General features: G+C 41.3%; 2 protein-coding genes across 3 annotated transcripts in view; one reads left to right on the top strand and one right to left on the bottom strand.

Moving 5' to 3' along the window:
* LOC139388289 (proline and serine rich 1) overlaps positions 1–16,613 on the bottom strand; it is a 40,407-nt gene extending 23,794 nt beyond the window's left edge. For both annotated transcript variants that reach the window (XM_071134868.1, XM_071134867.1), the window contains exons 1-8: positions 16,066–16,613; positions 15,036–15,101; positions 13,242–13,310; positions 9,834–9,928; positions 8,298–8,391; positions 7,322–7,432; positions 3,490–3,579; positions 2,984–3,062 (exon numbers count right to left, since the gene is read on the bottom strand). In XM_071134868.1, coding sequence (XP_070990969.1) covers positions 2,984–3,062; positions 3,490–3,579; positions 7,322–7,432; positions 8,298–8,391; positions 9,834–9,928; positions 13,242–13,310; positions 15,036–15,101; positions 16,066–16,110 — 649 coding nt within the window. In that variant the 5' untranslated portion in view covers positions 16,111–16,613. The remainder of the gene's footprint in view (positions 1–2,983; positions 3,063–3,489; positions 3,580–7,321; positions 7,433–8,297; positions 8,392–9,833; positions 9,929–13,241; positions 13,311–15,035; positions 15,102–16,065) is intronic.
* Positions 16,614–16,824: 211 nt separating this feature from the next.
* LOC139388341 (vacuolar protein sorting 36 homolog) overlaps positions 16,825–24,954 on the top strand; it is a 54,947-nt gene continuing 46,817 nt past the window's right edge. Inside the window, exons 1-4 of the mRNA XM_071134955.1 lie at positions 16,825–17,029; positions 17,339–17,407; positions 17,597–17,667; positions 20,066–20,180. Of these exons, the coding sequence (XP_070991056.1) occupies positions 16,934–17,029; positions 17,339–17,407; positions 17,597–17,667; positions 20,066–20,180 (351 nt within the window). The 5' untranslated portion in view covers positions 16,825–16,933. The remainder of the gene's footprint in view (positions 17,030–17,338; positions 17,408–17,596; positions 17,668–20,065; positions 20,181–24,954) is intronic.

A 24,954-nucleotide genomic window follows, 5' to 3' on the forward strand; every position in this document is an offset into this window, starting at 1 on the left:
CTGCACACGGTCAATGGAGGTGGTCTGTGTTTAGTATTCAGGTGGTCTGTGTTTAGTATTCAGGTGATCTACTGCACACGGTCAATGGAGGTGGTCTGTGTTTAGTATTCAGGTGATCTACTGCACACGGTCAATGGAGGTGGTCTGTGTTTAGTATTCAGGTGATCTACTGCACACGGTCAATGGAGGTGGTCTGTGTTTAGTGTTCAGGTGATCTACTGCACACGGTCAATGGAGGTGGTCTGTGTTTAGTATTCAGGTGATCTACTGCACACGGTCAATGGAGGTGGTCTGTGTTTAGTATTCAGGTGATCTACTGCACACGGTCAATGGAGGTGGTCTGTGTTTAGTATTCAGGTGATCTACTGCACACGGTCAATGGAGGTGGTCTGTGTTTAGTATTCAGGTGATCTACTGCACACGGTCAATGGAGGTGGTCTGTGTTTAGTATTCAGGTGATCTACTGCACACGGTCAATGGAGGTGGTCTGTGTTTAGTATTCAGGTGGTCTGTGTTTAGTATTCAGGTGATCTACTGCACACGGTCAATGGAGGTGGTCTGTGTTTAGTATTCAGGTGGTCTGTGTTTAGTATTCAGGTGGTCTGTGTTTAGTATTCAGGTGATCTACCGCACACGGTCAATGGAGGTGGTCTGTGTTTAGTATTCAGCACTGCACACGGTCAATGGAGGTGGTCTGTGTTTAGTATTCAGGTGATCTACTGCACACGGTCAATGGAGGTGGTCTGTGTTTAGTATTCAGGTGATCTACTGCACACGGTCAATGGAGGTGGTCTGTGTTTAGTATTCAGGTGCAGGTGACTACTGCACACGGTCAATGGAGGTGGTCTGTGTTTAGTATTCAGGTGGTCTACTGCACACGGTCAATGGAGGTGGTCTGTGTTTAGTATTCAGGTGATCTACTGCACACGGTCAATGGAGGTGGTCTGTGTTTAGTATTCAGGTGATCTACTGCACACGGTCAATGGAGGTGGTCTGTGTTTAGTGTTCAGGTGATCTACTGCACACGGTCAATGGAGGTGGTCTGTGTTTAGTATTCAGGTGATCTACTGCACACGGTCAATGGAGGTGGTCTGTGTTTAGTATTCAGGTGATCTACTGCACACGGTCAATGGAGGTGGTCTGTGTTTAGTATTCAGGTGATCTACTGCACACGGTCAATGGAGGTGGTCTGTGTTTAGTATTCAGGTGATCTACTGCACACGGTCAATGGAGGTGGTCTGTGTTTAGTATTCAGGTGATCTACTGCACACGGTCAATGGAGGTGGTCTGTGTTTAGTATTCAGGTGGTCTGTGTTTAGTATTCAGGTGATCTACTGCACACGGTCAATGGAGGTGGTCTGTGTTTAGTATTCAGGTGGTCTGTGTTTAGTATTCAGGTGGTCTGTGTTTAGTATTCAGGTGATCTACTGCACACGGTCAATGGAGGTGGTCTGTGTTTAGTATTCAGGTGATCTACTGCACACGGTCAATGGAGGTGGTCTGTGTTTAGTATTCAGGTGATCTACTGCACACGGTCAATGGAGGTGGTCTGTGTTTAGTATTCAGGTGATCTACTGCACACGGTCAATGGAGGTGGTCTGTGTTTAGTATTCAGGTGATCTACTGCACACGGTCAATGGAGGTGGTCTGTGTTTAGTATTCAGGTGGTCTGTGTTTAGTATTCAGGTGATCTACTGCACACGGTCAATGGAGGTGGTCTGTGTTTAGTATTCAGGTGGTCTGTGTTTAGTATTCAGGTGGTCTGTGTTTAGTATTCAGGTGATCTACTGCACACGGTCAATGGAGGTGGTCTGTGTTTAGTATTCAGGTGATCTACTGCACACGGTCAATGGAGGTGGTCTGTGTTTAGTATTCAGGTGATCTACTGCACACGGTCAATGGAGGTGGTCTGTGTTTAGTATTCAGGTGATCTACTGCACACGGTCAATGGAGGTGGTCTGTGTTTAGTATTCAGGTGATCTACTGCACACGGTCAATGGAGGTGGTCTGTGTTTAGTATTCAGGTGATCTACTGCACACGGTCAATGGAGGTGGTCTGTGTTTAGTATTCAGGTGATCTACTGCACACGGTCAATGGAGGTGGTCTGTGTTTAGTATTCAGGTGATCTACTGCACACGGTCAATGGAGGTGGTCTGTGTTTAGTATTCAGGTGATCTACTGCACACGGTCAATGGAGGTGGTCTGTGTTTAGTATTCAGGTGGTCTACTGCACACGGTCAATGGAGGTGGTCTGTGTTTAGTATTCAGGTGATCTACTGCACACGGTCAATGGAGGTGGTCTGTGTTTAGTATTCAGGTGATCTACTGCACACGGTCAATGGAGGTGGTCTGTGTTTAGTATTCAGGTGATCTACTGCACACGGTCAATGGAGGTGGTCTGTGTTTAGTATTCAGGTGGTCTGTGTTTAGTATTCAGGTGATCTACTGCACACGGTCAATGGAGGTGGTCTGTGTTTAGTATTCAGGTGGTCTACTGCACACGGTCAATGGAGGTGGTCTGTGTTTAGTATTCAGGTGGTCTGTGTTTAGTATTCAGGTGGTCTGTGTTTAGTATTCAGGTGGTCTGTGTTTAGTATTCAGGTGATCTACTGCACACGGTCAATGGAGGTGGTCTGTGTTTAGTATTCAGGTGGTCTGTGTTTAGTATTCAAGTGGTCTGTGTTATGGTAGGTGTTTAGTATTCAGGTGGTCTGTGTTTAGTATTCAGGTGGTCTGTGTTTAGTATTCAGGTGGTCTGTGTTTAGAATTCAGGTGGTCTGTGTTATGGTCTGTGTTTAGTATTCAGGTGGTCTGTGTTTAGTATTCAGGTGGTCTGTGTTTAGTATTTCGGTGGTCTGTGTTATGGTCTGTGTTTAGTATTCAGGTGGTCTGTGTTTAGTATTCAGGTGGTCTGTGTTTAGTATTCAGATAGTCTGTGTTCAGTATTCAGGTGGTCTGTGTTTAGTATTCAGGTGGTCTTACTCGGTGCGATGGTGGCGTGAGGTCTGCAGGGGGGAATGGGGTAGGGTACCGGCCGCTGAGGGTTGTAGGACGACGGAGACTGGAGGAGAGAGGAAGAAAAACAAACGTAATGATACTAAATTATTCACTGACCAATCAAAATAATGAATCTGACTCGCTGACCAATCAAAGTAATGAATCTGACTCACTGACCAATCAAAATAATGAATCTGACTCACTGACCAATCAAAATAATGAATCTGACTTCCTGAAGCAGAGTAGTTCGATTCAACTTTTGTCTTTTTTTTATTTATTTTTTTACAATCATTTTGTAAATGGATCTTGTGAAAGGTGATCATTCATGTGTCTTCCCAAATGGTACCATATTCCCTACATAGTGAGCCCGGGTCAAAAATAATGCACTATAAAAAGGGAATTAGGGTGCCATTTTGGACTCGTTTCAGACTTGTTTTGAAATAAAGAGCTCCACCTAGTGGTTGAGAATGATAGTACAGCCTGGTCCTTACTGGTTTGAAAGGTCCAATGATGCGGGCTGCGATGCCTTTCCCCTCGGTGTTGGCAGGGGTCTCCTCTCCCTCCTTCTTTGCAGGAGTTCCCTGACAGGAGAAATAGAAAACAAAATGGTTGTTGTGTCATCTCAATGACGATACCGTACTGACATTTATAAAAATGTTAAAATTAGGCCATCCAAAGTTGATTTACTTTTCAACGGATGCCACTCCTCACATTTCTCAGAAAATAAAATACATCTGAAAAGTACCATAAAAAAAAAATGTCCTCGAGCATCAAGTAAGGATCCACAACTTCCTCTTTTATTTTGGAAACCGAACGGTGCCTCAGACTCACCTACGGCAAACTTTCAATGACGTTACCCCACTTTTGAAACCAATGGGGTCTTGACGACGTCACTACTATGGAGTGATGTCAGTGCCAATAGAAATTGTATTTGAATTTTATACATATGAATTTGTATTTAACATTTGTGAATGTTTAATTGCACAAATTGAACTTGTATTTCCTGTTTTGAAACTGAATTGAATGAATATTAAATTCAGTTTAAAAAATACAATTTCAATTTAATCTGATATCTAAATTCAATATTTATATTGTCAATATGTTAAATATTGCATTCATTGTCTGTGTATCAAGTTTACAAACTATAGTTTCAAGTTAATCAACGTTTCATAACATTCTACTTTTAATAGGCATTCAGATTCAGTTTTTAAATTCAGATTCAAAACCAGAGACAACATCCTGGTACTTTGCCAGCCAGGAATGGTAGAGGAGGAGAACACATAGAATCAAACGGTCTCTGTGCTCAACAGAAGCTTCTGGCGGTTTCTGAAGCCAAACGTGGCATGTTGAATTTAGTTTCTCCCTATGAATTTGGCTCTAGCGTTTGAACCCGCTTTGGCTAAAAGCTATTATGACCCAATTCCTGAAAGCTAAGTCTCCCTGGAGCATGGACGTGCCTTCTGTACCCCTCGATGAAGATTACAGGCTGCGTTAGAAGGGAGTGTCACAAAACACACAATTTGACCCCAATAAGAATATAGCTGAATAGCCCAGTCAAAGGATAGGCAATCCACTCCTTATTTAATCTTGCTCTTGTGACTGACTGGGTTCGAACCAGGTCTCCTGCATGTTACAAGACTGTGTTAGCCCACTGGGTTAGCCCACTTACAGTGGGGAAATGGAAATGAATTACTTAAAAATCATACAATGTGATTTTCTGGATTTTTGTTTTAGATTCCGTCTCTCACAGTTGAAGTGTACCTATGATAGAAATTACAGACCTCTACATGCTTTGTAAGTAGGAAAACCTGCAAAATCGGCAGTGTATCAAATACTTGTTCTCCCCACTGTATCTAAAGCCTATAGGTATAAGTTCAGGAAGTTCAGGTAAAAAACGATACGCTGCTTGCTTAACGAGTACCCCCCTGATTCAGCTCATACCGAGACTTGAACTCAGGACCTCTGACTCGGCAAACACACGTGACCGCCCTCCTGAAGCAATCCAACCCATCGTGCTATTAAAAAAAAGGCCTTCTTTAATTACGCAAGTGGTAACACTTCAGGCTGAGGAGTATCACGGATGTTCGTCTGTTACACCAAGTCTTTAAGGCCCAGCAAGGTTACTCATCAACAGAGCGTGGTTTGACTGAGACCTGAAGACGTGTGGTAGTTTGTGTTAGATGTGTTAGTTTCAAGTCTCCAGCAAGGGTAGTCATTAGATTAGCATGTGTCTAACTGGGTTAAGACTAATAGAAATAAAAATGTAAGAATTCAAATACAACTCCTGTTGGTACTGAAATCGCTCCATACACTAGGTGTTGAACTAAGGATACTATAGTATTTTTTTTTTTACAAGCTGGTCTACTGACAGACAACGTGTGGCGGTGGCCACATTCATTTTCAATGAAGCCTAGTTTCCAGCTGGGGGGGGGGGGGGATCTGCAGCGCTCGTGGAAGCCGCTCAGCTGAAGCGTAGAAAATAGGGATTCTGTAAAATTGGGCTATTTTGAAAAAACTATGTTGTGGGTGAAAATGTACTGGTCGCGGATTGCAGGTTTTTTGGGCTATTTCTATTTCCAAGTTGCACTGCTGCATAATAATGTAATAATAATGTTGTCTATTATCTAGTCATTCCAGGGCTTTTCTTCAGTTTGACTATTATCTAGTCATTCCAGGGCTTTCTTTATGTTGACTATTATCTAGTCATTCCAGGGCTTTTCTTCAGTTTGTCTATTATCTAGTCATTCCAGGGCTTTTCTTCATGTTGACTATTATCTAGTCATTCCAGGGCTTTTCTTCAGTTTGTCTATTATCTAGTCATTCCAGGGCTTTCCTTCATGTTGACTATTATCTAGTCATTCCAGGGCTTTTCTTCAGTTTGACTATTATCTAGTCATTCCAGGGCTTTTCTTCAGTTTGACTATTATCTAGTCCTTCCAGGGCTTTTCTTCAGTTTGACTATTATCTAGTCATTCCAGGGCTTTTCTTCAGTTTGTCTATTATCTAGTCATTCCAGGGCTTTTCTTCAGTTTGACTATTATCTAGTCCTTCCAGGGCTTTTCTTCAGTTTGACTATTATCTAGTCATTCCAGGGCTTTTCTTCAGTTTGTCTATTATCTAGTCATTCCAGGGCTTTTCTTCAGTTTGACTATTATCTAGTCATTCCAGGGCTTTTCTTCAGTTTGTCTATTATCTAGTCCTTCCAGGGCTTTTCTTCAGTTTGTCTATTATCTAGTCATTCCAGGGCTTTTCTTCAGTTTGACTATTATCTAGTCATTCCAGGGCTTTTCTTCAGTTTGACTATTATCTAGTCATTCCAGGGCTTTTCTTCAGTTTGACTATTATCTAGTCATTCCAGGGCTTTTCTTCATGTTGACTATTATCTAGTCATTCCAGGGCTTTTCTTCAGTTTGACTATTACCTAGTCATTCCAGGGCTTTTCTTCATTTGGACTATTACCTACATTGTAGAGTAATAGTGATGACATCAACATTAAAAATCTCAATAACACATATGGAATCATGTAGTAACCAAAAAAGTGTTAAACAAATCAAAATATATTTTAGATTTTAGATGATTAAATATACTAACTAACCAAGTAGCTGATATGATCCATCAACTGATTAGATTTAGTCATTAGCACATTCAAGGATGTCCCAGCCTTCCAATATCGATTAGGGTTTAGGCCTATTCACTAGTAACGAAATCACGGAAGCAATCAGAACTAGTTCAATAAGAAATGCTTGCCTTGATGACAGCTTTGCACTCTTGGCATTCTCTCAACCAGCTTCAAGAGGAATGCTTTTCCAACAGTCTTGAAGGCGTACTGCCAAGTTCTCTAAAACAACGGTGGCTTATGGTAGAGAATTGAACATTAAATTCTCTGGCAACAGCTCTGGTGGACATTCCTGCAGTCAGCATGGCAACTGCACGCTCCCTCAAAACTTGAGACATCTGTTGCATTGTGTTGTGTGACACTACAGCACATTTTAGAGTGGCCTTTTTTTGTGTGTCCCCAGCACAAGGTGCACCTGTGTAATGATCATGCTGTTTAATCAGCTTTGGCAAAGGAGAAATGCTCACAAACAGGGATGTAAATAACTTTAAGAGAAAAAAAAGCATTTTGTGTGTATGGAACATTTCTGGGATCCTTTATTTCAGCCCATGAAACAAACACAGCATGTTGCTTTCATATTTTTGTTCAGTATAGATGCACACACACACACACACACACACACACACACACACACACACACACACACACACACACACACACACACACACACACACACACACACACACACGTTAGGTTATATTACTTACAGGGAAGGTGCCAGTGGTCTGGCTGGGCTTGCCTTTAGGGTAAGGGTTCCCTGGGATCATCCCACATGAAGAGATCATGGCTACTGGAGCCTTGCAGCCCACCTTACACACCTAGAATACATTACGATGTAACATGACATAACACACCTAGAATACATGACATAACACACCTAGAATACATGACATAACACACCTAGAATACATGACATAACACACCTGGAATACATGACATAACAAACCTAAAACACATGACATAACACACCTAGAATACAGTACGCCATGACATGACACACCTAGAATACATGACATAACACACCTAGAATACATGACATAACACACCTAGAATACATTATGACATAACATGGCACACCTAGAATACATTATGACATAACACACCTAGAATACAGTGTGCCATAACACACCTAGAATACATTATGACATAACATGACACACCTAGAATACATTACGACATAACACACCTAGAATACAGTGTGCCATAACACACCTAGAATACATGACATAACACACCTAGAATACATGACATAAAACACCTAGAATACATGACAAAAAACACCTAGAATACATGACATAACACACCTAGAATACATTATGCCATAACATGACATAACACACCTAGAATACATGACATTACACACCTAGAATACAGTGTGCCATAGCACACCTAGAATACATTATGACATAACATGACACACCTAGAATACATTACGACATAACACACCTAGAATACAGTGTGCCATAACACACCTAGAATACATGACATAACACACCTAGAATACATGACATTACACACCTAGAATACAGTGTGCCATAGCACACCTAGAATACATTATGACATAACATGACATAACACACCTAGAATACATAACATTACACACCTAGAATACATAACATTACACAACTAGAACAGATCACAACACAACACAGCTAGAGCAGTACAGGACAGTGTGTGAGTTACCTGCTCTAGGATCCTGCGGGCTCGTTTCTTCTCAGACAGGTGAATACGGAACAGGTCCTCTACGGGACGGTAGTTCTGGGCATCAGAGATGTTCCTGGCAGAAGAACATAACCCACCGGGGTTGTTAATTAACCAATCAATCTGCCAATCAATCAACTAACTAATCGAGTAGCTGTTGTGATCCATCAACTGATTAGATTTTAAGTCATTAGCACATTCAAGCGCAAGCAATTCAAGGATGTCCCAGCCTTCCTATATCAAGTAAGGTTTAGGCCTATTCACTAGTAACGAAATCACGGAAGCAAATCAGAACTAGTTCAATAAGAAATGCTTGTTTTTGTTTTTCTGTTGCAGAATGTTTTTGCTACAGTGTCTACTAATGAATACAGCCCAGATGTAGAGCTACTCAGAGCACATTCAGTATGAGGATCTAGAACACATTCAGTATGAGGATCTAGAACACATACAGTATGAGGATCTAGAACACATTCAGTATGAGGATCTAGAACACATACAGTATGAGGATCTAGAACACATTCAGTATGAGGATCTGGTTGGTTCTTCTATACTTGTAGGGCCCTAAATCCCCTCAAAGCCCCCACAAGTATAGTACAACAAATAATATTCACCCTTGTGGGGACAATTCCCAAGTACCCATGGGGGAAAAAGGCTACTTTAAGCTTAGGGGTTACAATTAGGGTTAGGGTAAGGGGTTAGTGGTTAGATTTAGGGTTCGGGTTCAGGTTATGAAAAATAGGATTTAGAATGGAAATAAATGTTTTGGTCCCCACGAGGATAGAATAACATAACATGTGTGTGTGTGTGTCAGGGTTTACGTTAGCTGGTAAAAGTTATAACTTTTTTGTTGATAAATAAAATTGGCGCCGGCAAACTGTCAGAAAAAGTATATATTATATATATAAATATATATAACATTTCTAAATAATGCCTTTTTTTTATAGCCTATTCAATAAATACATTTGTTATCGGTCTTTAGGTTAATTAGCTAAATTTAGTGGAATTAAGTTGGTGCGTGTGTACAGTATCTTCGTTATGTATCTTATTTATCACACGTACACAGATACGGAGACTATATCAGTTTTAAAAAACCTTTGAAATTGTTGCATTTATATTTCTGTTCGGTAATACTGTCACTGAACACACTGTTAATATTATGAATTACCATAATCTAACTGTTCTGTTAATGTGAATTACCATAATCGAACTGTTCTGTTAATGTGAATTACCATAATCTAACTGTTCCGTTAATGTGAATTACCACAATCTAACTGTTCTGTTAATGTGAATTACCATAATCTAACTGTTCCGTTAATGTGAATTACCATAATCTAACTGTTCCGTTAATGTGAATTACCATAATCTAACTGTTCTGTTAATATGAATTAACATAATGTCAAATGTGATTTTGGTCATTCTGAGCACAGTGGGTGGACGCACAGTGTGTGTGTGTGTGTGTGTGTGTGTGTGTGTGTGTGTGTGTTTGTGTGTGGGGGTGTGTAAAGTAGAGTTACTCACAGAGCTATGAGTTCCAGAACCACCAGTCGGTCCTTAGAGAAGGTAAAACAGTTGAGGATGTTGGCCACTTTGGTAGTGGGGATGGCAACCATTTTCTGGAAGAAACACACAAAGAGTCAAAGTTTAATCAAAACATGCAGGCCAGTATTTAGCTAAATATCCACATAGTCACAAAAAGGGTGGGGATAGTAGTGATCTCAGTAATTATCTACCCATTTTCAGACCGCCTTGTCTTACACCGTTGCTTTTCATGCCCAAAATTACATTTTAAAAAGCAGCATGTCCACTGTTTACATCTGCCATGTGCTGTTGCAACATTCTGATTGGTCAAGAGAGTCAAGCATTTTATTATTTTAAAAACTTTTTTGTGGATATCCCCCCTCCCCAAAAAAATTCAGGATGTCACATGTCTATCTCTAGTTTAGAGATCTTTGTTGCTTGTGTGTAGAAGTAGAGGAATTGCCACGCTTCAGTGAATTAACGGTTTTCAAGAAGTTAGAGGATGACTGACAGAGTCTGCCATAGTGCTCAGGTTTAGAGGATGACTGACAAGAGTCTGCCATAGTGCTCAGGTTTAGATGACTGACAAGAGTCTGCCATAGTGCTCAGGTTTAGATGACTGACAAGAGTCTGCCATAGTGCTCAGGATTAGAGGATGACTGACAGAGTCTGCCATAGTGCTCAGGTTTAGAGGATGACTGACAAGAGTCTGCCATAGTGCTCAGGTTTAGAGGATGACTGACAGAGTCTGCCATAGTGCTCAGGTTTAGAGGATGACTGACAAGAGTTTGCCATAGTGCTCAGGTTTAGAGGATGACTGACAAGAGTTTGCCATAGTGCTCAGGTTTAGAGGATGACTGACAAGAGTCTGCCATAGTGCTCAGGTTTAGAGGATGACTGACAAGAGTTTGCCATAGTGCTCAGGTTTAGAGGATGACTGACAAGAGTCTGCCATAGTGCTCAGGTTTAGAGGATGACTGACAAGAGTCTGCCATAGTGCTCAGGTTTAGAGGATGACTGACAAGAGTCTGCCATAGTGCTCAGGTTTAGAGGATGACTGACAAGAGTTTGCCATAGTGCTCAGGTTTAGAGGATGACTGACAAGAGTCTGCCATAGTGCTCAGGTTTAGAGGATGACTGACAAGAGTCTGCCATAGTGCTCAGGTTTAGAGGATGACTGACAAGAGTCTGCCATAGTGCTCAGGTTTAGAGGATGACTGACAAGAGTCTGCCATAGTGCTCAGGTTTAGAGGATGACTGACAAGAGTCTGCCATAGTGCTCAGGTTAAGAGGATGACTGACAAGAGTCTGCCATAGTGCTCAGGTTTAGAGGATGACTGACAAGAGTCTGCCATAGTGCTCAGGTTTAGAGGATGACTGACAGAGTCTGCCATAGTGCTCAAGTTTAGAGGAACACTGACAGTCTGCCATAGTGAACAGGTTTAAACCGTGCCAATACCAACTCTAAACAGAATATCCAACGACTGAAGATCGATTTCTAAGAACCTTCTAAGAAATGTATTTATTTAGGGCTGTCCCCAACTAAAAATGATCTTCGTCTACCGAAAATCGACTGTTCTTTCGACTAATCGATTGGTGAACATTTTAAAACGTGTATTTTTCCATTTATAGACACACCCTATGTGTTTAATAAAATCAACTATATGCATTGAGCTCGTCTGATGCTTTAAGCTTACGATTTGATGAGATAGGACAAATGCCTCAAGAGGGCGCCAACTATTCTCCTCCAGCTCCTGACGGCTTTCGCAGAATGCCAATTTATCTTACCATTTCTACCAATCTGTATGTCAGTTATGGTTTCCATATTCACATTTTCGTGAGAAACAGTTTCATTTCATTTCTAATAAATGTCTTCGTGTCTCAAAATCATTGTCCTGTTGATCAAAATTCTATCCAAATCTAAATGCAAATGATACAAACCTAAAAAGAAAGTTTGATTGTCAATAATGTAAAAATAGCCGACATGAAGCCAACAAATAAAAACATTGCAGCCTGCAGGTAGAAAATATAGTGATAAAAATAAATCTCCTATAAATCACATCGACTACACATGGCCTGTCTGCAACCAACATGGCCTGTCTGCAACCAACTTCAAACATTGTACCATTTAATTGTGTAATTTATATAATAATTTATAATAATAATTTATATAATAATTTATAATAATAATTTATATAATAATAATTTATATAATCATTTATATAATCATTTATAATTATCATTTATATAATAATTTATAATAATAATTTATAACAATCATTTATATAATAATTTATAACAATCATTTATATAATAATTTATAATAATAATTTATATAATAATTTATATAATAATTTATAATAATCATTTATATAATAATTTATATAATAATTTATAACAATAATTTATATAATAATTTATAATAATCATTTATAATAATTTATAATAATCATTTATATAATAATTTATAATAATCATTTATAATAATCATTTATAATAATTTATAATAATCATTTTGTTCAGCGCTTTAGGAAAGTATTCAGACCCCTTGACTTTTTCCACATTTTGTTACGTTACAGCCTTACTCTAAAATGGATTAAATAGTTTTTTTCCTGTCATCTATCTATACACAATACCCTAATGAAAAAGCAAAAACAGGTTTCTAGACATTTTTGCAAGTGTATATATTAATTTTTATTTTAAAAAAATTTAAAAACTGAAAATTCATATTTACATAAGTATTCAGACCCTTTACTCAGTACTTTGTTGAAGCACCATTGGCAGTCATTACAGCCTCAAGTCTTCTGGGGTATGATGCTACATGCTTGGCACACCTGTATTTGGGGAGTTTCTCCCATTCTTCTCTGCAGATCCTCTCAAGCTCTATCAGGTTTAATGGGGAGTGTTGCTGCACAGCTATTATTTTCAGGTCTCTCCAGAGACGTTGCTCAGTTCGGCCATCTCTAGGAAGAGTCTTGGTGGTTCCAAACTTCTTCCATTTAAGAGTGATGGAGGCCACTGTGTTCTTGGGGACCTTCAATGCTGCAGAAATGTTTTGGTACCCTTCCCCAGATCTGTGCCTCAACACAATCCTGTCTCGGAGCTTTACAGACAATTCCTTCAACCTCATAGCTGCTTTTTGCAAAAATGCATTAAAAACCTGTTTTCACTTTCTCACTGTGGGGTATTGTGATGTCATAATGGGGTATTGCGATGTCATCATGGGGTATTGTGTGTAGATTGATGAGGAAAATGTTTTATTGAATCCATTTAGAATAAGGCTGTAACGTAACAAAATGTGGAAAAAGGTCAAGGGGTCTGAATACTTTCCGAATGCACCGTCTATCTACTGTTTACACAGTAATACACAAAACATTATCAGAGTTGGCTGTTGTTGTTGTCACTCACATGTTGAAGAGCTTTGACAGCTTTGATCTGAGGATCTGCCCAGGAGAAGTACTTCAGCATGTCCATTACCTGGAGGGAGAGGGGGGGTTAGCATGTCTACCACCTGGAGGGAGAGGGGGTTAGCATGTCTATTACCGGGAGGTAGAGGGGGGGAGGGGTTAGCATGTCTATCACCTGGAGGGAGAGGGGGTTAGCATGTCTATCACCTGGAGGGAGAGGGGGTTAGCATGTCTATTACCTGGAGGGAGAGGGGGGGGGGGGGGGGGGGGGTTAGCATGTCTATCACCTGGAGGGAGAGGGGGGGTTAGCATGTCTATTACCTGGAGGGAGAGGGGGTTAGCATGTCTATTACCTGGAGGGAGAGGGGGTTAGCATGTCTATTACCTGGAGGGAGAGGGGGTTAGCATGTCTATTACCTGGAGGGAGAGGGGGGGGTTAGCATGTCTATCACCTGGAGGGAGAGGGGGGGGGGGGGGGTTAGCATGTCTATTACCTGGAGGGAGAGGGAGGGGGGGTTAGCATGTCTATCACCTGGAGGGAGAGGGGGGGTTAGCATGTTTTTTACCTGGAGGGAGAGGGGGGGGGTTAGCATGTCTATCACCTGGAGGGAGAGGGGGGGTTAGCATGTCTATTACCTGGAGGGAGAGGGGGTTAGCATGTCTATTACCTGGAGGGAGAGGGGGGGGGGGGGTTAGCATGTCTATCACCTGGAGGGAGAGGGGGGGTTAGCATGTCTATTACCTGGAGGGAGAGGGGGTTAGCATGTCTATCACCTGGAGGGAGAGGGGGTTAGCATGTCTATTACCTGGAGGGAGAGGGGGGGGGGGGTTAGCATGTCTATCACCTGGAGGGAGAGGGGGGGTTAGCATGTCTATTACCTGGAGGGAGAGGGGGTTAGCATGTCTATTACCTGGAGGGAGAGGGGGTTAGCATGTCTATTACCTGGAGGGAGAGGGGGGGTTAGCATGTCTATCACCTGGAGGGAGAGGGGGGGGGGGTTAGCATGTCTATTACCTGGAGGGAGAGGGAGGGGGGGTTAGCATGTCTATCACCTGGAGGGAGAGGGGGGGTTAGCATGTTTTTTACCTGGAGGGAGAGGGGGGGGGTTAGCATGTCTATCACCTGGAGGGAGAGGGGGGGTTAGCATGTCTATTACCTGGAGGGAGAGGGGGGGGGGGGGGTTAGCATGTCTATTACCTGGAGGGAGGGGGGGGTTAGCATGTCTATTACCTGGAGGGAGGGGGGGGTTAGCATGTCTATTACCTGGAGGGAGGGGGGGGGGGGGGGGGGGGGGGTTAGCATGTCTATTACCTGGAGGGAGAGGGAGGGGGGGTTAGCATGTCTATCACCTGGAGGGAGAGGGGGGGTTAGCATGTTTTTTACCTGGAGGGAGAGGGGGGGGGTTAGCATGTCTATCACCTGGAGGGAGAGGGGGGGTTAGCATGTCTATTACCTGGAGGGAGAGGGGGGGGGGGGGGGGTTAGCATGTCTATCACCTGGAGGGAGAGGGGGGGGGGGGGGGGGGGGTTAGCATGTCTATTACCTGGAGGGAGGGGGGGGTTAGCATGTCTATTACCTGGAGGGAGGGGGGGTTAGCATGTCTATTACCTGGAGGGAGGGGGGGGGGGTTAGCATGTCTATTACCTGGAGGGAGAGGGGGGGGGGTTAGCATGTCTATTACCTGGAGGGAGAGGGGGGGGGTTAGCATGTCTATTACCTGGAGGGAGAGGGGGTTAGCATGTCTCTGTGACTGGCTGTCATTCATCAACCTTCTCTGTTTGCTAGCTACTGTACCTGCTCGCTGGAGAAGTACCCGTGCACCTGCTCTATCGCCTTAATCCGCTGATCTGTTAGCACGCACTGCAGAGAGAGAAGCCCAGTAAAAACCATTGGAAATGACTCCTAGTGTACATAAATCAGTGGATAACGTCTGCTATGCTCTCCATAGCCAGATAGCTGAGCCGTGAACCAGAATCTGGGTTTACAGGTGTTGAAATATGGCAATTCTCCTTGAAGCCAGTCAACTTGCCATTTACCAGCTTTTCAAGCGTAATAATGTCAAAATACTTTCGGTTCTTAACAAAGAATGGCGTTTCTATCATCATTATGTACCAAAAAAAAAACATTCGAAATAAAAAGTTACATGTAACCGGACAAAATGCCTGGAAAGAATTTAAGTATTGTTTTGAACAAGTGTACATGACCAAATCCTTTTCTGTACCTCCAATAAAAATCACTGATTACTGTCACGCACGTTGGTTGGCTGATCCAGCAGCAGGAAAGGCCATTGATTTGATCACCTACAACAGTGTATGAACTTCATACCAATCTGTCGTTTCACCCGCGGTTCATAGAATGCAATAATATTTTATGTAACTAGATTAAGTAGACAATATAGGGCACGTTTTTACAGCGTTTGTATATTTCTAGATAGGCTAGGCTTTATTTACTGTATTTTAATTCCACTATTGCAGGAGGTGCAGAATAGGTGAAATATGGCGCGTGATCACTTAGTCAAAAATAATACCTTTCAGACAAGGCATTTATTTATTTTTTTACACCTTTTTTGTTAGTACGTAATTAATTTACATAAGTAAAGACTGCAGTTGCTCATCGAAAAATTATTTGGTAAGTACCTAACGTATTTTAACGGTATCAAGCTTGAAAATGACAAGTTGAATGGCTGCTTCCTCGGCTTATTAAAGTATAATTGCCATATTCAGTCTCGTGAGTCGTGTAAACTCAGATTCTCATTCAGCTGACAATGTCGTTTAGGTGTTAAAGAATTTTTAGTAGCCACTTGGGTTAACTGAACCAAACTTACCTTCCTGATTTCGTCTAAGACGATGTCGAATGATTTCTTATCCATGTTTGATCGGATAACACGATCTCGGGATTCTCAGTGTTAATAACTCCTTGATTAAATAGCCACCTGGCTGTCTAGCTCGAGTCAGTGGACTAACGTTACAGTACAATCAATATCACTGACATAATCTAAAAACGGACAAACTACTGGTAGCTTACTATTAAAATAGAGCTATACACTTCATAATGTTACTTTAAGACAAAGTATATTCACAAACGGCACAGTATTTACGACGTTTTCTTTGTTGTCCTCGTTTAAAATCTATTGCTAGCTAGTTAGCTAGCAAGAAAGTGTTAAACTGGCTACTTGACAGCTTGGCTAATGTTAGCTTAACTCTGCAGTTTGTTAGCCCAGAGCAGAAAGGGTCAAATTACTCTATGGAAAAATTAATATATCAATGAATTTTATCCTTACTGAAGCGTTTGACAACGTCTATCGTATGTACATTTAGTTTATCGACATATTTTTAACTGTACATAACAACCACAATAAACTAAGCCGCTAACACCGCTGCGACAACTTCCTTTGTTAGGACCCCTTTCAAAAACATGAGTTAAAATATCTCTTTCTCAGAACAAATATTTTTTGTTTGAAGTGGAACTATATATTAATCACAAATTATGATACGACCATTGTATTCTCATATTTTATTTAGGCAGATACTGTGAAATAATAGATTTATTGATCATATTTTCAATCAGGCCGCGGGGCGCAAACAGGCACATTTTTGGACCCCCTTGAGGAAGTAGACACGGAAATGTCGTCGGATCTGTGAGAAGTTGGCAAATATTTATTTATACTTGTATTTTGTGTTGATTCAAGTAAAATGGACAGATTCACATGGTCAAATGGTCTTCTAGAAATGAATGAAACATTGGTGATTCAACAACGAGGTGTCAAACTTTATGACGGAGAAGACAAGGTATGATGTTAACAAGCTCGCATTGCCAGGCAAGGAAAACAGCTAGTTAGCTAAGTCGGTAACGTTACATTGTTAGCTAGCCATCTAGCTAAATGTGTTCTTTGAAATAGTGGAATACATCTAGACAACTAGCTAATCGGAAGTAAAATAACGTCACTGGTTGGTTGCATGGGCGTGTTTTTGCCTTGACAAACACGTTTACGAGGTCATTGTTGATGTTTACAACAGTGCTGTCGGACCAAATACACATTTCTGCCTGCCCCATATCTGAGCGTTTGTTGTCCCTCTCTCGCTCTGTTTTTCCACCAGGCCAAGTTGGATGTTGGAATTGCTGTGCTGAGTACTCACCAGTTAATATGGAGGGACCTGAAGAATCATGTACAGTGACACTTCATAAAAAATATACATTAAATGGGTAACACCCACCACAGCTTTATCTGCATATTAGCCAGTGTGATTTTTAATGCTTATCTTGACCTTTTCCATGTTCCTGATATGATGGTGTCTAGTATTTACTCTCCTAATGTGTGTCTGTGTGTGTCTGTGTGTCTGTGTGTGTGTGTGTAGGAATGCTGCATAGCCATACCCCTTTCTCAGATCATCTACTTTGAGGAACAAGCTGCGGGTATCGGAAAGAGGTGACTCCTAATTAAACCATGTAGCCCATTGAAACAATACCCACCACTTTCTAGCAGGACAACTCACATGTCACATGTATGTACGCGTGACTACTATAAGTTGCTTGGATTAAACAGAACATCCCCCCTCTCTCATGGCTATGCTTTCATCATTGATCTATGACAACCTCCTCTCTCTCTTGACTATGCTTTCATCATTGATATATGACAGAACATCCCCTCTCTCTCTTGACTATGCTTTCATCATTGATATATGACAGAACATCCCCTCTCTCTTGACTATGCTTTCATCATTGATATATGGCAGAACCTCCCCTCTCACATGGCTATGCTTTCATCATTGATCTATGGCAGAACATCCCCTCTCTCTCTTGACTATGCTTTCATCATTGATATATGGCAGAACATCCCCTCTCTCTTGACTATGCTTTCATCATTGATCTATGACAGAACCTCCCCTCTCTCATGGCTATGCTTTCATCATTGATCTATGGCAGAACATCCCCTCTCTCTTGACTATGCTTTCATCATTGATATATGGCAGAACCTCCCCTCTCTCATGGCTATGCTTTCATCATTGATATATGGCAGAACCTCCTCTCTCTCTTGACTATGCTTTCATCATTGATATATGGCAGAACCTCCCCTCTCCCTCATGGCTATGCTTTCATCATTGATATATGACAGAACATCATCTCTCTCTCTTGACTATGCTTTCATCATTGATCTATGGCAGAACATCCCCTCTCTCTCTCTTGACTATGCTTTCATCATTGATATATGGCAGAACCTCCCCTCTCTCATGGCTATGCTTTCATCATTGATCTATGGCAGAACCTCCCCTCTCTCTCATGGCTATGCTTTCATCATTGATATATGACAGAACATCATCTCTCTCTATTGACTATGCTTTCATCATTGATCTATGGCAGAACATCCCCTCTCTCTCTCTTGACTATGCTTTCATCATTGATATATGGCAGAACCTCCCCTCTCTCATGGCTATGCTTTCATCATTGATCTATGGCAGAACCTCCCCTCTCTCTCTTGACTATGCTTTCATCATTGATCTATGGCAGAACATCCCCTCTCTCTCTCTTGACTATGCTTTCATCATTGATATATGGCAGAACCTCCCCTCTCACATGGCTATGCTTTAATCATTGATCTATGGCAGAACATCCCCTCTCTCTCTTGACTATGCTTTCATCATTGATAATGGCAGAACATCCCCTCTCTCTTGACTATGCTTTCATCATTGATCTATGACAGAACCTCCCCTCTCTCATGGCTATGCTTTCATCATTGATCTATGGCAGAACATCCCCTCTCTCTTGACTATGCTTTCATCATTGATATATGGCAGAACCTCCCCTCTCTCATGGCTATGCTTTCATCATTGATATATGGCAGAACCTCCTCTCTCTCTTGACTATGCTTTCATCATTGATATATGGCAGAACCTCCCCTCTCTCTCATGGCTATGCTTTCATCATTGATATATGGCAGAACATCCCCTCTCTCTCATGGCTATGCTTTCATCATTGATATATGGCAGAACATCCCCTCTCTCTCTTGACTATGCTTTCATCATTGATATATGGCAGAACCTCCCCTCTCTCTCTCTTGACTATGCTTTCATCATTGATCTATGGCAGAACATCCCCTCTCTCTCATGGCTATGCTTTCATCATTGATATATGGCAGAACATCCCCTCTCTCTCTTGACTATGCTTTCATCATTGATATATGACAGAACATCATCTCTCTCTCTTGACTATGCTTTCATCATTGATCTATGGCAGAACCTCCCCTCTCTCTCATGGCTATGCTTTCATCGTTGATATATGACAGAACATCATCTCTCTCTCTTGACTATGCTTTCATCATTGATCTATGGCAGAACATCCCCTCTCTCTCTCTTGACTATGCTTTCATCATTGATATATGGCAGAACCTCCCCTCTCTCATGGCTATGCTTTCATCATTGATCTATGGCAGAACCTCCCCTCTCTCTCTTGACTATGCTTTCATCATTGATATATGACAGAACATCATCTCTCTCTCTTGACTATGCTTTCATCATTGATATGTGGCAGAACCTCCCCTCTCTCTTGACTATGCTTTCATCATTGATATATGGCAGAACCTCCCCTCTCTCATGGCTATGCTTTCATCATTGATCTATGACAGAACATCATCTCTCTCTCTTGACTATGCTTTCATCATTGATATATGGCAGAACCTCCTCTCTCATGGCTATGCTTTCATCATTGATATATGGCAGAACCTCCCCTCTCTCTTGACTATGCTTTCATCATTGATCTATGACAGCACATCCTCTCTCTCTCTCTCTCTCTCTCTCTCTCTTTCTCTCTCTCTGTATCTGACGCTGCAGTGCCAAGATAGTGGTCCACCTGCACGCTTCCCCGGCCAATAAGGAGCCAGGACCCTACCAGCAGAGCAAGTTCTCCTACTTCAAACTGTCCTTCAAAGAGCATGGACAGATAGAGGTAGTAGTCATTTAATATTATTATTACTATTATAGTGTTATCATTATTGTTAGTACTATTATTATTATTATTATTATTATTATTATTATTATTATAGAAATATAATATTACTAGTATAGTAGTATTACTATTATTACTACTATAGTATTATTACCTGTATTACTACTATAGTAGTATTATTAATACTGTTATAGTATTATTGGTATTATTATTATTACAGTATTATTACTACTATTACAGTATTATTGTTATTATAGTATTCGTATTATTACTATTGTAGTATTATGTTATAGTATTATTTACCAGTATAGTATTATTGTTATTATTTATATTATAGTATTATTCCTTCTGTAAATATGTAATGAGAGTAGTACCATTGGATACTGGCTAGTGACACTATGAGAGTAGTACCATTGGATACTGGCTAGTGACACTATGAGAGTAGTACCATTGGATACTGGCTAGTGACACTATGAGAGTAGTACCATTGGATACTGCCTAGTGACACTGAGAGTAGTACCATTGGATACTGGCTAGTGACACTATGAGAGTAGTACCATTGGATACTGGCTAGTGACACTATGAGAGTAGTACCATTGGATACTGGCTAGTGACACTATGAGAGTAGTACCATTGGATACTGCCTAGTGACACTATGAGAGTAGTACCATTGGATACTGCCTAGTGACACTATGAGAGTAGTACCATTGGATACTGGCTAGTGACACTATGAGAGTAGTACCATTGGATACTGCCTAGTGACACTATGAGAGTAGTACCATTGGATACTGCCTAGTGACACTATGAGAGTAGTACCATTGGATACTGCCTAGTGACACTATGAGAGTAGTACCATTGGATACTGCCTAGTGACACTATGAGAGTAGTACCATTGGATACTGGCTAGTGACACTGTAAATATGCAATGAGAGTAGTACCATTGGATACTGCCTAGTGACACTATGAGAGTAGTACCATTGGATACTGCCTAGTGACACTATGAGAGTAGTACCATTGGATACTGCCTAGTGACACTATGAGAGTAGTACCATTGGATACTGGCTAGTGACACTGTAAATATGCAATGAGAGTAGTACCATTGGATACTGCCTAGTGACACTATGAGAGTAGTACCATTGGATACTGCCTAGTGACACTATGAGAGTAGTACCTTGGATACTGCCTAGTGACACTATGAGAGTAGTACCATGGATACTGCCTAGTGACACTATGAGAGTAGTACCATTGGATACTGCCTAGTGACACTATGAGAGTAGTACCATTGGATACTGCCTAGTGACACTATGAGAGTAGTACCATTGGATACTGCCTAGTGACACTATGAGAGTAGTACCATTGGATACTGCCTAGTGACACTATGAGAGTAGTACCATGGATACTGCCTAGTGACACTATGAGAGTAGTACCATGGATACTGGCTAGTGACCTATGAGAGTAGTACCATTGGATACTGCCTAGTGACACTATGAGAGTAGTACCATTGGATACTGCCTAGTGACACTATGAGAGTAGTACCATTGGATACTGCCTAGTGACACTATGAGAGTAGTACCATGGATACTGGCTAGTGACCCATTGGATACTGCCTAGTGACACTATGAGAGTAGTACCATGGATACTGCCTAGTGACACTATGAGAGTAGTACCATGGATACTGGCTAGTGACACTATGAGAGTAGTACCATTGGATACTGCCTAGTGACACAAGGATAGTAGTACCATTGGATACTGCCTAGTGACACTATGATAGTAGTACCATTGGATACTGCCTAGTGACACTATGATAGTAGTACCATTGGATACTGCCTAGTGACACTATGAGAGTAGTACCATTGGATACTGCCTAGTGACACTGTAAATATGTAATGAGAGTAGTACCATTGGATACTGCCTAGTGACACTATGAGAGTAGTACCTTGAATACTGCCTAGTGACACAATGATAGTAGTACCATTGGATACTGCCTAGTGACACTATGAGAGTAGTACCATTGCATACTTGCTAGTGACACTGTAAATATGTAATGAGAGTAGTACCATTGATACTGCCTAGTGACACTGTAAATATGTAATGAGAGTAGTACCATTGGATACTGCCTAGTGACTCTATGAGAGTAGTACCATTGGATACTGCCTAGTGACACTATGAGAGTAGTACCATTGGATACTGCCTAGTGACACTATGAGAGTAGTACCATTGGATACTGCCTAGTGACACTGTAAATATGTAATGAGCGTAGTACCATTGGATACTGCCTAGTGACACTATGAGAGTAGTACCATTGGATACTGCCTAGTGACTCTATGAGAGAAGTACCATTGGATACTGCCTAGTGACACTATGAGCGTAGTACCATTGGATACTGCCTAGTGACACTATGAGAGAAGTACCATTGGATACTGCCTAGTGACACTATGAGAGAAGTACCATTGGATACTGCCTAGTGACACTATGAGAGTAGTACCATTGGATACTGCCTAGTGACACTATGAGAGAAGTACCATTGGATACTGCCTAGTGACACTATGAGAGAAGTACCATTGGATACTGCCTAGTGATACTATGAGAGAAGTTCCATTGGATACTGCCTAGTGACACTATGAGAGTAGTACCATTGGATACTGCCTAGTGACACTATGAGAGAAGTACCATGGATACTGCCTAGTGACACAAGGATAGTAGTACCATTGGATACTGCCTAGTGACACTGTAAATATGTAATGAGAGTAGTACCATTGGATACTGCCTAGTGACACTATGAGAGTAGTACCATGGATACTGCCTAGTGACACAATGATAGTAGTACCATTGGATACTGCCTAGTGACACTATGAGAGAAGTACCATGGATACTGCCTAGTGACACAAGGATAGTAGTACCATTGGATACTGCCTAGTGACACTGTAAATATGTAATGAGAGTAGTACCATTGGATACTGCCTAGTGACACTATGAGAGTAGTACCATTGGATACTGCCTAGTGACACAATGATAGTAGTACCATTGGATACTGCCTAGTGACACTATGAGAGAAGTACCATTGGATACTGCCTAGTGACACTATGAGAGTAGTACCATTGGATACTGCCTAGTGACACTGTAAATATGTAATGAGAGTAGTACCATTGGATACTGCCTAGTGACACTATGAGAGTAGTACCTTGGATACTGCCTAGTGACACTGTAAATATGTAATGAGAGTAGTACCATTGGATACTGCCTAGTGACACTATGAGAGAAGTACCATTGCATACTTGCTAGTGACACTGTAAATATGTAATGAGAGTAGTACTATTGGATACTGCCTAGTGACACTATGAGAGTAGTACCATTGGATACTGCCTAGTGACACTATGAGAGAAGTACCATTGCATACTTGCTAGTGACACTGTAAATATGTAATGAGAGTAGTACTATTGGATACTGCCTAGTGACACTATGAGAGTAGTACCATTGCATACTTGCTAGTGACACTGTAAATATGTAATGAGAGTAGTACCATTGATACTGCCTAGTGACACTGTAAATATGTAATGAGAGTAGTACCATTGGATACTGGCTAGTGACACTATGAGAGTAGTACCATTGGATACTGCCTAGTGACACTATGAGAGTAGTACCATTGGATACTGCCTAGTGACACAGAGTAGTACCATTGGATACTACCTAGTGACACTATGAGAGTAGTACCATTGGATACTGCCTAGTGACACTGTAAATATGTAATGAGAGTAGTACCAATGTATACTGCCTAGTGACACTGTAAAGTACCATGTACTGCCTAGTGACACTATGAGTAGTACCATTGGATACTGCCTAGTGACACTATCAGAGTAGTACCATTGGATACTGCCTAGTGACACTGTAAATATGTAATGAGAGTAGTACCATTGGATACTGCCTAGTGACACTATGAGAGTAGTACCATTGGATACTGCCTAGTGACACTATGAGAGTAGTACCATTGGATACTGCCTAGTGACACTATGAGAGTAGTACCATTGGATACTGCCTAGTGACACTGTAAATATGTATTTAGAGTAGTACCATTGGATACTGCCTAGTGACACTATGATAGTAGTACCATTGGATACTGCCTAGTGACACTATGAGAGTAGTACCATTGGATACTGCCTAGTGACACAATGATAGTAGTACCATTGGATACTGCCTAGTGACACTATGAGAGTAGTACCATTGGATACTGCCTAGTGACACTAGTAGTACCATTGGATACTGCCTAGTGACACTATGAGAGTATATGAGAGTAGTACCATTGGATACTGCCTAGTGACACTATGAGAGTAGTACCATTGGATACTGGCTAGTGACACTGTAAATATGCAATGAGAGTAGTACCATTGGATACTGCCTAGTGACACTATGAGAGTAGTACCATTGGATACTGCCTAGTGACACTATGAGAGTAGTACCATTGGATACTGCCTAGTGACACTATGAGAGTAGTACCATTGGATACTGGCTAGTGACACTGTAAATATGCAATGAGAGTAGTACCATTGGATACTGCCTAGTGACACTATGAGAGTAGTACCATTGGATACTGCCTAGTGACACTATGAGAGTAGTACCTTGGATACTGCCTAGTGACACTATGAGAGTAGTACCATGGATACTGCCTAGTGACACTATGAGAGTAGTACCATTGGATACTGCCTAGTGACACTATGAGAGTAGTACCATTGGATACTGCCTAGTGACACTATGAGAGTAGTACCATTGGATACTGCCT

Source organism: Oncorhynchus clarkii, chromosome 29 (genome assembly GCF_045791955.1).
Source record: "Oncorhynchus clarkii lewisi isolate Uvic-CL-2024 chromosome 29, UVic_Ocla_1.0, whole genome shotgun sequence".
Classification (NCBI taxonomy): domain Eukaryota; kingdom Metazoa; phylum Chordata; class Actinopteri; order Salmoniformes; family Salmonidae; genus Oncorhynchus; species Oncorhynchus clarkii.